The sequence below is a fragment of the Carcharodon carcharias genome, chromosome 7 (assembly GCF_017639515.1).
Source record: "Carcharodon carcharias isolate sCarCar2 chromosome 7, sCarCar2.pri, whole genome shotgun sequence".
Classification (NCBI taxonomy): Eukaryota; Metazoa; Chordata; class Chondrichthyes; order Lamniformes; family Lamnidae; genus Carcharodon; species Carcharodon carcharias.
In genome coordinates, this window is record NC_054473.1 from 30,351,675 (window position 1) to 30,365,901 (window position 14,227).

At 42.0% G+C, this 14,227-nt stretch overlaps 1 protein-coding gene across 2 annotated transcripts in view; it reads left to right on the forward strand.

Moving 5' to 3' along the window:
* The window catches only part of syn2b (synapsin IIb), a 430,743-nt gene extending 418,441 nt beyond the window's left edge, over positions 1-12,302 (forward strand). The window contains exons 10-11 of one of the 2 annotated variants that reach the window (XM_041190880.1): positions 11,032-11,217; positions 12,183-12,302. In XM_041190880.1, the coding sequence (XP_041046814.1) occupies positions 11,032-11,217; positions 12,183-12,302 (306 nt within the window). Of the gene's footprint in view, positions 1-11,031; positions 11,218-12,167 lie in introns of both variants that reach the window. The other variant, XM_041190881.1, reaches the window with a different exon arrangement.
* The last annotated feature ends 1,925 nt before the right edge of the window (positions 12,303-14,227 follow it).

Genomic DNA, 14,227 nt, shown 5'->3' on the forward strand with positions numbered 1-14,227 from the left:
CTGTTAGGCATGATTTCCCCTTCATTAAGCTATGCCTACTCTGCTTGATTATATTATGCATTTCTAAATGCTCTGCTATTATATCTTTTATAATAGACTCTAACATTTTCCCAATGACAGATGTTAAGCTAACTGATCTATAGTTAACTGTTTTTTTGTCTCCTTCCCTTTTTGAATAAGGGTGTTACATTGGCAATTTTCCAATCCCCTGAGACTTGTCCAGAATCTAAGGATTCGTGGAAGATTACTAGCAGTGCATCCACTATCTCTGTAGCCACTTCCTTGAATATCCTAGGATGCAACCCATCAGGTCCTGGGGACTTATTGGCCTTTAATCCCATTAGTTTCCCTAGTACTTTTTCTCTAGTGATAGTTATTTGATTTATTTAAGCATGCTGCTTCTGCTGTTTGGCATGGAAGTAGTCCTGTGTTGTCGCTTCACCAGGTTGAGACCTTATTTTTAGGTATGCCTGGTGCTGCTCCTGGCATGCTATCCTGCACTCTTCATTGAATCAGGGTTGATCCCCTGGCTTGGTGGTAATGGTAGAGTGGGGTTATGCTGGGCCATGAGGTTACATTTTGTTGTTGAGTACAATACTGCTGCTGCTGATGGCCCACAGCGCCTCATGGCTGCCCAGTTTTGAGTTGCTAGAATTGTTCGAAATCTATCCAATTTAGCAGTGGTAGTGCCACACAACACGATGGAGGGTATCCTCAATGATGAAGACAGGACTTCGCCTCCAGAAGGACTATGCGGTGCTCATCCCTACCAATAGTATCATGGACAGGTGCATCGGCAACAGGCAGGTTGGTGAGGATGAGGTTAAGTATGTTTTTCCCTCTTGTTAGTTCCTTCACCACCTGCTGCAGACCCAATCTAGCAGCTATGTCCTTTAGGACTCGGCCAGCTTGTCTGTAATGGTGCTACTAAGCCACACTTGGTGATTGACAATGAAGTCTCCCACCCAGAGTACATTCTGCACCTATGCCACCCTCATTGTTTCGTCCAAGTGGTGTTCAACATGCAGGAGCACTGATTCATCAGCTGAGGTGGGGTGGTACGTGGTAATCAGCAGGAGGTTTCCTTGCCCATGTTTGACCTGGTGCCATGAGACTACGTGGGGTCCGGAGTTGATGTTGAGGACTCCCAGGGGCAACTCCCTCCCGACTATATTACCACTGTGCTGCCACCTCTGCTGGGTCTGTCCTAACCAGCAGAGGTGGGTAGTCTAGGATTGCTAGTACAGTGACAATACCACTACGCCACTCCCTCCCCTGTTGCGTTTGGAATTTGGAATTGGCTATGTTTGGAATTAGGAGAGAGGTGTGTCCTCTCTGAACGTGCTGAACAATGTGATGATAGAGGAGATGGAATTGAGTAGTGAGTAGGAGTGAAAAGAGTGCTGAGACAGATGAATGGGTAGAAATTAACCTTGGGTAATTGTGTAAAATGGACAGCGTCCCATTGGCTGCCTGTTGTACACCCTTGCCCGACCTTCAATTGCATTCATGTCTATGTTATTAGGTGGGGCATATAGCAAGCAGTTGATGCCATTTTCTTGCTGTGCGATACCACCCGAGATGAATTTATACTTATATAGCCTCAGAGGATGCAATGTTGCTTTCATAGGTTTATTTCCACTTTAAGTTGGTCTCAGGAGGTCTGCTAAACATTATGCACTGAGAATGAGAATGTTTTGACTGCGCAACTCATCAATCATATTAAATTGAGGCCTGGGTGTTAAAATTGCGCAGTTGTCACACTGGCAATATCCTTGCTCCTACCCGCAGACTGGCAAACTGGATTTTCCAAGACCATCCCATAATTCAGCCTTTCGTCCCATGTCCCGGGTCAGGCATTCCCAGGACGTGTTTTGTCCTGGATTTCTAGTGTCCCAACAGGCCTTTTACCTCCACATGTGTCCAGCATGGCAGGTTCTCAGCTTGTCTTTGCGGCTTTCCAGTGGGTGTCCAATGGGGGTGGATCTGACAGGTGGCAGCATCAGAATCAGGGTGGGTCTCTGCAGTCCTCCCACCAGCAACCCCCCCACTGGACTCACAGGTTTGCCAGCACTCGCATGGCAAATTGTTCTTTTTTTTTTGGTCACTCTGAGCCCCATTCACACACTGTTAAACTCAGGGATTACAATTTTATCTATGCATCAACACTTACTGAAATTTGTAATCACTAATTTGATCATGGAAGAATTTAGTCAGGTAGTAAACTTAGAACTATACTATGAGGTACTCAGTAGCTCAGTGATAATACCCATTTTTAAAGTTTACATAAAAAAACAACAAGCAAAACTGGTTTGGAATGTGTGTGCAGCAGCCAGTATAACATCTGCTTCAGTATAACGTTACTCTTTTTATATGCTTGCTGCTCCTTTGTCAATTTCTGAAATCACTAGAGAAAATCTAGTATTAAAGTTAATTTCAAGCAAAATTGGAACACTGCAGTCTCTACCTAAATTGATAGTCATTTGATATTCCGAAAAGATTGAATTGTTAAGTGAAGAATGAAAAAACACTTTTCACAGCATGTTTTGAACAATGTAGAAGGGTTCGCATGGAAACCATTGTAAATTGTGGGCTGAGTCGACCATGTTGAGTCTCACTATTGTCCATGGACAATGTTGATTTAATACTGGCTTCATGGAGTTTAAAGAAAATTAAAAAGGTGCTCCCCTGAAGCTTCACAACAGTCTTGTTGAAATCATCATCCCTGTTTGTGAATATTCATATATGCTGTTTGTGAATATTATCATATTTCTCAAATTATTGTGGCAGTAAGTAAACTAACCTGTCAAAAATACTTAAGTGTTATATAGAGAAACAAGAGTCAGGGCATCAAAATAGAACAGTTTCATAGCCAGAATATGAGGACTAAATTATGGCTGTTTCTCCACACATTGAAATGCAAGCAGAGGCAATATTTAAGCTTTATAAAATACTCAAACTGTAATTATCTTACAATAAATCATCAACTCCCTAATTGCAAATTCCACATGATTAATTCTTTGTATGATTTTCCCTCATTTCATATTCATATTGTACAAATTCACAGGAGTCATTGACTTCTGACTTTAAATGGATTAGGTTAGATTTCTATCTTTACTGACTTAAAGCATTGTCCAGGTGAACACAGAAGGATACTGGGTAGGGAGGAACACTTATTCGTCATGGAACCCATCCACTGGTCCTTCCATAATGAAATAAAATTGTGTGGTCTCCATTACAAATGTCATCCTTCCCCATCTTGTGCTCTGCCCAGACAGGAAAGATTGAAATCTATGCCACTGCCATTGCAAAATATATAATTACACATATTGCAATGCAGCTTCTACTGAATAGCTTATGTTTCATGTCATGAGGCTGATTTTCATGTCTGGTATAGCTTGGTCGGCATCGTTCTCATCCATACACCCAATGCAGTCAGCTGAGGATCTGTGTAATTTCCTTGGCCAGGCCTAATTTAAGTAGAATTGAAGAGCTGTTGCTGCTAATTGCACTTCTTATAGAAAGCTTGCAGGTTGAGAGGGCAGGAGATCTGTTTTGGCAGCTACTATTTAAAGACAGCCTATAGCTCCTTAAGCAGAGTTGTACTTTTCCATGGGAGATAATGAAAAGCGATTTTCTGAAACAGCAGGCAGGGCCCATGGATTCGCTGCAGTGGAGGTGTTTATAGACCAAGTTAGCATCAGAAAGGAGCCCCTCTTTCCTATCCATGGGTGATGGAGCCCATTCAAATTTCCCAACTGCAATGGAGAGAGTTGGCAGAGCAAGTCAATGCCAGCAACTTTGTTTCCAGCATAAGGCTGCAGTGCAAGTAGAAAATATGAAAATCACCAGAACTGCTAAGGTAAGGCACCCCTTTGTATCTCTTATCCTCTCAGCCCTGAACCTCACACCTAATATCTCCTCCTACAGATTGGTGGCAAATTTTGCCCAATAATGCATTACTGAAATTTCTTGGAATGCTTTCCTACATTAAAAGTGCTAGTTATACAGTTATTATTTTTTGATTTAGTTATTTTATTAGTATAATTTAGCTCCACCACTCTCAATCCCTCTCTCTCCCACTTCCCATATTTCTCCTCCAAACACTGTCGCTCTTTCTGCTTGCAGTCAGACCCTCAAAATCTGCTACTGCACTTCCAATGGCTTTACCCTCTTTGATAAAATTGCTGCTGCTTCACTTTGTCATGCACACACAATACTAATCTGCTTCAGACACCTTCAGAACCCTTCAGCAGGACACAGACTAACCCACATCCACTTTTCTTGCAGGAGAAGCTGGGCACACAACAGAGGGGAGAATACAAAAACAAAAGGAGGTTCTATTTCAATTCGCATCCCAACACCAATGAATGGAATGGCCATTAATATCATTGGCAGCAAGAGGGCATGCAACATTGGAGATAGATAGGTTTGAGGCCACTTAATGCAGCTGTTTAGGCATCTTCCCTTCCTTTTCTATTTCTACTTAACTTTCTCACACGTGCTCAGCATGACAACCTAGTGGTGCATTCCACTGGAATTGTTTGTTTCTTTACTGGTGCCATCTTTTACATTGCACGTATTTGACCTTCTCCCCTTCTCTAGGTCTGTCAGATATCTCACATCTTGCAGGCGCACAGTATGAGGCAACAACCCTTCCAAAAATGTACCATCATTTGCTTCCAGGCACTAGCTCAAAAGTTGACACTTTGTGGTCGAGGTAGTGAGTTAGAGGAGTTTGTGGTAGGTGATTCATCAGACACATCTCAACAAAAACAACTGAAGATGGAATGGACAACCCAGAAAACAGCTCACTGAAAAACAAGCTTGTGTCCACCGAGGTGAAGAGATACAGATTTCAGGAGCCCAGAGTTTAGAAGAAAGATGTGTTCTGTGGACTAGCAATTTCTCATGAATTATTTGGTGGGGGGTGGCGGCACAACCAGTCAGGGAGCTTCCAAATTTGTCAAAGAATGTGGAGGAGTCCAATTTCTGTGGGATATTTTGGCATGCATTGGCACCCAGCAGTCAAACATGCAATGTACATTTGTCTCAATGAATTCTGCAGCTGGACCTTCCCTGTAGGAGCCTGTGGCACCAGTAAGAACATGTCCCAGAGTGCTCATGCTACAGCTCTGGGCTTAATCATTTCCTCTGCCTTGCGCAAGCTGGGAGACCAGTTCAAAAATGGTTTCAGTTGGATAATGGCTCACCTACATGCTGCCCTCTCGTTCATTGGTGGGAAAGCTGAGTCACAAACTAGTAGCAGTCATACAATGGGAAGGGAACAGGCTGTCATGTCTCAGGAAGGCATCGTGTCTGGACCCTCGCGAATCCCTCAACCAATACTCACCCTGGTTCTAGAAAGTCAGCTGAGCTAAAAAGATTTGGTAGCCACTGATTTCTGCAATCTGCAACAGCCCCCTTTCGGGCCTGAGCTCCTAGGTCTCAAGCATCTTAAGAGTCCTTGGCACAAATTCAGGCACACAGACCCCATTTTTCAGATGTGAACCACCTTCTTAGTTTCCAGCATATCAGGCAGGAAGCACAATCTAATTATGAGCTGGAAGTTTAACACCTGCCATGTTGGTAAAGGTCAAAAAATTGATGTGAAGCGCCCGTGCCTGAAACATGCATTAGACCTTATTCATATGCAAATAAGTGGCCTAATGACTGTTTGAAGCCCTTGTGCAATATTGTTTTGCCCTTGGGTTTGCTGACATCACTCAGGAAAACATTATATATATGCAGCCTACAGGAAGTTCTTAAAGGAACCATTCCTGGCCAAGGCAATGAGGTAAGATTTTAAAATATGCTTACTTGAACATGGAGCTAGAAGGAGCTGAAGTGTTCGATGTAACCACGTATTCAAAGAATATGGGCCATTTCCATTCTCCCCTGTCCAAAATCACCACCATTACCCCCCATCCTGCCACAGTTACCCCAGTTACCCCAACACCTCCACCCACCTGGCCACTTCTACTTCCTGACGCGATCGCCTAACCCCCACCACCCTCCTGACCACTGCTAGCATCCACAGCAACTTCAACTTCCATTCTGTTCTGCCAGTGCACTGCTAGTTAGTGTCTGCAGCTCACCTGCTTGATAAAAATGAGGCCTCACCTTTTAGGTGTAGAGATTTTCAGTGTGCACAATTCTAGGTGCTTGAGTGAGCCACAGCAGGTTTCCACTTACCACGTGGCAGCCGCTTGAGGAATCATATGATAGAAACATCAGATTAATGAAGGAAATGTTTAAGATAGGTATGGAGGAGCATACACCCAGGTGATATTTAGTGCTGTCATTATTATAAGACATGAAATATATAATACATTTTGAAACCTTTGTGTACAGTGTTTCTGTAGTTGCTGATTACTGTACAATGTTAGTTGACTATTAGTCTTTGGACGATGCTGGTTACTTGCGGTAGAAGGGCTCAAGATAAACTTGACATGACAGTTCATGAGCTTCTGTGAAAAAGTTCTAGTTGCAGGAAGTTATGGAGAGCCCCCACATCACACACCTCACAATTCATGAAGACAGTGGTATAATCTGAAGGAGTCCTCAGGGCAATGTGGATGCATTCAGTGAGGCCCTGGACTTCTGAGAATCATGCAATTGCTAAGAATCCCAATGCCTTCTCCTAGTGCTTCTGGATGTGCACAGGGAAGGTGATGCTGGTGTTTACTCTAGCAAACATTATATCAGCATATGCTTAATGCAAGAAGATTGAATGTCATTTGATAGCCCCAATCACAGCCAGGAGAGCTGGAGGCAAAGTAGTTCAGGTTTGACTGCAACAGGCAGTTCACTGTGGCAGGTGGTTTCAGGTCTTGTTGTAGGTGGCAATGAAAATCTAAGAGTCTCCCTAGAGAAGCAAAGCCTCCTCATGTACTGCCTTTCTAAGAACTACAGATAGGCTATCTTGGGTCTATAAATATTGTTGGGAGAATTAACATCTCAGTAAGCACACCTCCTTCTACATGCTCTCCCAGTAACTGCAGCTGTGTTGCTGCTCTTCATGTTATCATCCCTCCTCTTGCCAGAGTGGAACTTCCAAAATGATCACCATAAAGAAAGAGTGACTAATTTGAAGGATCTTAAGAATTGGAAATATTTTATAGCCACTCGAAGAGATAGTTAGGGGTAGAAACACTGCAGTATAATGCTAGAAAAATGCATTTTCCCTGAGAGTAGCTGAAGATCAATCTAAATATCACTACAAATTGACACCTCCTTACTTGTATTGTTCATTATTTTTGGATGAGATGAGCCAAAAATGCATCAGTAGGCAATATATTTTGATCCCGATTTGCACATGTCTATTAGACCCTTGACTATTTCTGCCTAAATCAAGATCCACTGAACACTGGACAACCAGCGAGTAAAGTGTTGGTGGGTGAATGAAACTTCATCCAAATCAGGATACGGGCAGCAGAATTTCAGATGAGCTCAAGTTTACAGAGGGGACATCAGCCCAGTTTTAAATGGTGGTGGGTGTTCCAGCCTGCCAGCCTGGCCATCTGGCCACCTCTGTTGCTGCCTCAGGTCTGCCTCTGGAGACAGTGGACCTGACTTCTTCTCGCCTCTGTCATCCCGAAATGAAAATATGGCAGGTGGGGGCCATTTTAAAGGAGATGGTCTGCTGGGTAAGCGAGGTTTCCCGGCTCGAACTTCCCGCTTTCTCTGGGAGGCCACCCAGGCAGGTTACAAAGGAAGGTAATGAGACAATGTAATCGCCAATATATTTTGAACGATTGTGGATTGCAGTGTTTGCAATAAACTTAAATAACTTAGTTGTCCATCGAATAAAGAATTTACAATATTTATCTTGGTGTCAATGCAATACAAAAATCAGATATTGAACAACTCTTGCCTATCCAGTGAACACACATAGCAGAAGGTATCTGTAAGATATCTCTATCAAAAGCAATAAATGTTATGTCAATTAACTCCTTTAAAAATGATCCGAATGAATATCTAGATTATGACATTTTTGAAAGTCGTTAGGATGGTACATAGATTATTAAATATTCTATTGACCATAATGGCTTCTGTGTTGATGGGTTCATGAAAGTGTTTTCAATGAGATGCATCTAACAATGCTTGAAAAAAAAAATTAGGAATAAAATAAATATTGATATAGAATCAATAGGTGCTGCTGCTCTAAGCAGTACTACTTTACATAGACATATAAGTTTACAAGTAAATCAATTGCCTAGGTTATCTTGAGATTCAGGAAGACACTTCCTAGAAATGTATTTTCTTGAACAATTAGCTGTGGTTTTCCATCTCTACTAGGAGATTAAGTCAGTTGGGTAAACTGTTAAATTATTGCATGATACTGCAAACTGATCTGCTGTCAGTCTGACCTCTCTCACATTCTTATTTGCTTAGTTGGTTCTCTAACATTTGAAAAATTGGAACTAAAAGCCAAGACTTTGGGCCGGATTTTTGTCGAGAAAGCGGGAAGTTCGAGCCGGGAAACCTCGCTACCCAGCAGACTATCTCCTTTAAAATGGCCCCCACCTGCCATATTTTCATTTCGGGATGACAGAGACGAGAAGAAGTCAGGTCCACTGTCTCTAGAGGCAGACCTGAGGCAGCAACAGAGGTGGCCAGATGGCCAGGCTGGCAGGCTGGAACACCCACCACCATTTAAAACTGGGCTGATGTCCCCGCAATGATGAACATCAGCCCCCTCAAACTCTCACCCCCCCACCCACCCCACATGTCCTGTCCATGCCACCCATATCCCCTCCATGTTCCCTTGTATTTCTCATGCCCTCTCCATGCTCCCTCACATTCCCCATGTCACCTCCAGGCTCCCATAGAACCCCATGCCCCTGCATGTTTCCCATGACACATCTGCGCCTCCCCCCACTCCGTGTATCCTCCATAGCCACTCACCCAACATCTCCCATGAGCAGACCTCAGGAGCCTGTCCTAGAAATGGAGATGAAAAAAATTAAATTTCTAACAATCTAATAGCGCTTTTGCTCAAACACACTTCATATTTAAAAACTTCCATTGATAAAACAGATTCAAAAATTTAAATCCCCATAGGTGGTTACTCAGTTATAAAAATAAACAAATATCTATTTCACTAACCACATCAGAGACAGATAATTCTTTAATAACCTCTTAAAACTGCTAATCAAAATGTATCTCGGCAGGGGGCTGTGTTAAGTGGTTTTGGAGCTTTTGAAATTTAGCCAAATATTCATAAGGGGCTCAGCCATAATACTAAACCCTGGGAAATGTAAACAGTTGAGTCCATTGAAACTCAAAAATCAGGTGTTTTTCTAGGCTACACCAGATGTCATGTTAATCAAAGCCGTCCAGAGCTTTTTTTTTTCTCTAAGTGAAAGCTACTGAACTTTTTAGTTTCATTTTAAAAGGACTCTAGGCATTTAAATCACTTCAGATTATTACACTACAGATCCCACGCACAGTTTTCCTCAGTTTTGAATGCATAAGAGCACTTTTCCCAATGGGAAAAGTATTCTAATGCATCTTAACACTTAAACAATGCTGATCAATTTAATAGTCAACTTACTCCTGCAGGACAGAGCTCTATAAGCTATCACTGCAGTAAACACACTACTAACTTACAATACTGAATCTAACTATAGAAACTGAAAGAACAAATTATTTATTTTTGTATTTCAAAGCCTGTCAGTTAAAGAATTCCAGGAACAGGTGACTGGGTTTTTTTTTTTGATTGATTTTCTGCTTGGGATTAGTGTACCCTTGTGGTTCACATCTCTCCTGAGAGGCCATGAACCATGCCTACTTACTGAAGGGCTCGACTCCATTATAATTGGAGAGGGTTAAACTGCCCATTCCTGCAATGGAGCAGGCAAGGGTGGGAGTGCTGCATGTGGGCTAAATGCCCGCACCCTTATCCCACACTGGTGAAAATTGTTGGAAACGGAAATAGGGACAGTAATCCCGAAATTGGGACACACTCAACATTTTTTTAAGGGCTCCTCAGTCGTCCTGACTCAGTGAAAATCCAGGCCTTTATTTCTATATAAAATAATGCTATTGAAGTGGTGGAAACAGCAACACCTATTTCTTCTATGGATCGAATCCTGTGGAAGCAATGGGGGTTTCAGCCACTGGCTGGAGAGCCATCAAGGCCCCAACATTACTTCTTTTTGAGAAGGCCTGGCACTCAGGCACTTTTAATTGGCCAGGGCAGAAGTCCCGCCCACCAAGTGCTGCCCGCCAATCAGAGGCTGGCCGGTAAGGCAGTGGCTGCACCCACCCGAGGCCTCAGATCAAGGAGGGTCCCAGGCACAGCTAAGTGATGTCGAGAAGGGACTTGCAGGATTGAAGTCGTGGGGAAGGGGGGGTGTCAGCAGCAAGGGCAGGGGCTTTCTTTCAATGGCACCTCCCCCTTCCTGATACCAGATTCCTTTGAATGAGGGACCCCGCCCCCCCCCCCCACCCCACATGGTAAATTCACCACCTGTTGCTGGGTTAATACAAATGAAGGTGGGATGATGCCAATTGGCAGCGGCGTGGAAAGACCGTTAACGGGCCTTCCCGCCACAGACATAATCGGGATGGAGGCAGGAAGGTGGTGGAGACCCCAGCACCCTCCTGTGTCCCCCTCACCACCAAACTTACCACAGAGAACAGCACAAGATTCTACACTATATCATTGCAGAAATAGTCTATATTTATGTCAGTGGTACCAATCTGAGTTTATGTTAAAGGATCTGGACTCATAGAATAGCAATAGTAAAAGGGTATAATTTAAGTTCTCAGCAAAGGGAGCTTACAGCATATAACCATATAATCATGTGAAATTGCGTATGAAAAGAATATCACACCAAGTCAGAATGTAAATGGGAGCAGCAGGTCTACAGACTTACATTGACCTGGTTTTGCGTATAGTAGACAGGCTCTAGATTAAATAATCCAATGTTTGAAATCAATTATTTTGTTTCATCAGGATTTGTGTTGAAATGAAACAATTTCTCACCAGTGAATCAGATACAAATTTATGATCTTTTACAGGTCATGGACTGTACAATGCCATTGATTGGCGAGCACCAGGCTGAAGACAGGGAACTTCTAACTGAACTAATTTTAGCCAAAATGAACAAACTGATACCAAGGACACCTATTCCTTCACCTCAGAGACCTGCTGCCACACAACAACCGCAGGCAAGCAAAGCAGAAAAAAATATTCATTTATCTAATGTGTTTAATCTTTTTATTGTGCATATTTAAAATGCAAGACATGGTGAAGTCTTTCAGCAATATTTGTAACTATAGAAGTAATATGTTGATGTTAAACTATAAAATGCTAGTAATCTTTCATACCTCAATGTAATCTAACTCCAATTGACCCTCCTTGTAAAGCAACCAGGTACAATATTATCCTGGCTAGACTACTGCTGGTTTAATGCTAATGTTTCCTTTGATCATTCATGAAAAGGACTGGAATCTAAAAACAGAATTCCTTATAACAGTAATACAGTATGTGCAGCAACAGTTACATTTTCCATTAGTAGCCAATTTTATGAAGTATCTTTCACAATGCCATTCTGACTATAGCAGCAACATTTCTTCTTTCACCAAAACTGAGTAACATTAGCATTCTCATATTAACTGTAACCAACAACAATATATGGCATATAAACAGCTGGCGACAGCATTCAAAATAGAAGAAGCTTAACTAAAAGCCATCCTGGTATCTCTATTCACTCCAATTGTGGCTTAAATGTTTCGCTGTTACAATCATCTAACATGTAGCCCAAGGTGGCCCCAGCTGTTGTCATGTATGATTTAACAGCTCTTCATGGCGATGGGGGTGGGTGAAGCAGATTAAAATGAAGACATGAGAACCAAACTAGACCTTATATGTAAAAATAGAATTTGCCAAGATGAATTGTTTGCTTTTTTATCAAATCCAAGTTTTGAATAGTTATTTTGAATCTACAACTTTAATAATGAAATATGCTAATCATAAACAAGCCACCCTTGTCTGAAGTATTGCACTCATAACCAAGGTGGATGGTGATTAAACTCGGCAGTTCCTTTGAGTAGCTACTGGTGGCACATCAGAACTTCCTAGACCAATACTACCCATGCAAATAGATTATATCTAAATACCAGACTTAATTTGGATTCAACATTTTCTTTTGCAGGGTGGAAGTTTGAAGGAGGCACAGACACAACCAGGCTCATTTCCTCAGCAGCGACCACCACCACAAGGTTGTTTACAGTATATTCTCGACTGTAATGGCGTTGCAGTAGGACCAAAACAAGTCCAGGCTTCCTAAAAAAAATAAAAGGATGGTGATTTTTAGCTAAAACAGAAAAGTTTTCTGCGCAACCTTTGGCAGTGTTTCAGTGCTGACCTGGACTGTGTTTTTCTATGCAGTGTCAATTGTACTGTCTTATGTTTATTTGTCATTGTTTGTGCTCGTAATTGATGGCTATGTTTTACTGTACATTTTGTGACCTTGGAGCTGCAGTTTAAGCCACAGTGTTGTAAACAGTACACACAACTGTGCCTATACAGAGTCCAGTGCTGCTGTCATTCAATAGCTAGATATGGTGTTTCGAAGTATTTTATGTTGTGAGGTGAATAGTTTCAGAGTTAATCCTTTCCTTTTACCACGTGCTACTTGTTGTTCTGCATGGGAATTAATGGAACAGGTAAAGATCATTAAAAGCTTAGGTTTTATATGATTAATTTATGAGTTAATTCTTAGCATTTTTATTTTTGTATTGATGAGCCATTATTTTTAGTCTTTTAACTTTTTTTCTTAGTTCCTGTAATAAGTAAGGCAACTCTGTCTATCACTCACAATTATGACATTTTAGTTTAATGAATTAATTTTGTTTTGGAATGCTTTACAGAAACTCTAGAGAGTAATTTGAGCAAAGGATGACACCAGCAGCTCAAAAGAGGCATTACAAGGCAATATTAACCTTAGGTGAAATTTATATAATCTTGTCATTATTTGGTTAGAGCCTTTATCTTTCATTGCCCCACCGCGCCCCCGCCCCACCGCCCCCCCACCCTCCCAACCCACCCATGCCCAGCCCCCTCTCCTGCAAATGATAACAGTTTGTTGAGAAATTTTCTCAGGTCTAGGCAGTCCTCAGTATCTCACTCAAGTGGCCAATATTCACATTTGAACATCTGAACCTTGTTATTATCGGTGAAGCTATCTGTCCACACGAAGCACCCCGATTAAGTCCAAGCCTGCTACACGTGCTCACTTCTGGACAATTCTCCCCTCACTAACCTTAGGCACTGAAGGCAATTAAAGCATCTCTACAACTTGGATGTAGTCAACTAATTCAGCACAAAGTAGGGATTGATCCTGGATCTTCCTGAGATTAGCATTTCTACACGTTTATTGATTTATTCATGTTACTTGTGAATTTAACAAAATGGTCAGTGGATGATAGCAAAAAAGCCAGGAATTTAATTTGCTGAATATAAGATGTATACATATCAGGAAAGGATTGACATGTTGGATCTCTTTTCTTTTGAGAAAAGATGGCAGAGGGGTGACCGAATAGAGGCATTTAAAATAATGAAAGGTTTTGATAGAGTAGACAGGGAGAATATTTCCTGTTATGGGGAAGAGCATAACTAGAGGCCATCAATATAAGGACATTAGAACAAGAAGCAGGAGTAGGCTATTTGGCCCCTTGAGCCTGCTCTGCTATTCACTAAGGTCATGGCTGATCTAATTGTGGCCGTGCCTCCACTTTCCTCCTGCCCCCCCCCACCCCCCTTTCCCCCCGACCCCCATAACCTTTGACACCCTTGTAGATCAAAAATCTGTCTAAGTCAACCTTGAATATATTCAATGACCCAGCCTCCAAGGCTCTCAGGGATAGAGAATTAGATTATCAACCCTCTGAGAGAACAAATTCCTCCTGAACACTGTATTAAATCCCCCTTATTTTGAAAATGTGCACCAGTTCTAGATTCCCTCATGAGGGGAAACATCATCTCAGTATCTATCTTGTAAAGCTCCCTCAGAATCTTATATATTTCAAAAAGATCACCTCTCAGTCTTCTAAACTCCAATGACTATAGGCCCAAACTGCTCAACATTTGCTCAGAAGACAACCCCTTCATTCCAGGAATCAGGCTACTGAACCTTCTCTGAACTGCCTCCAGTGCAAGTATATCCCTCCTTAAATAAGGAGAACAAAACAATACGTGGTGCTCCAAGTGTTG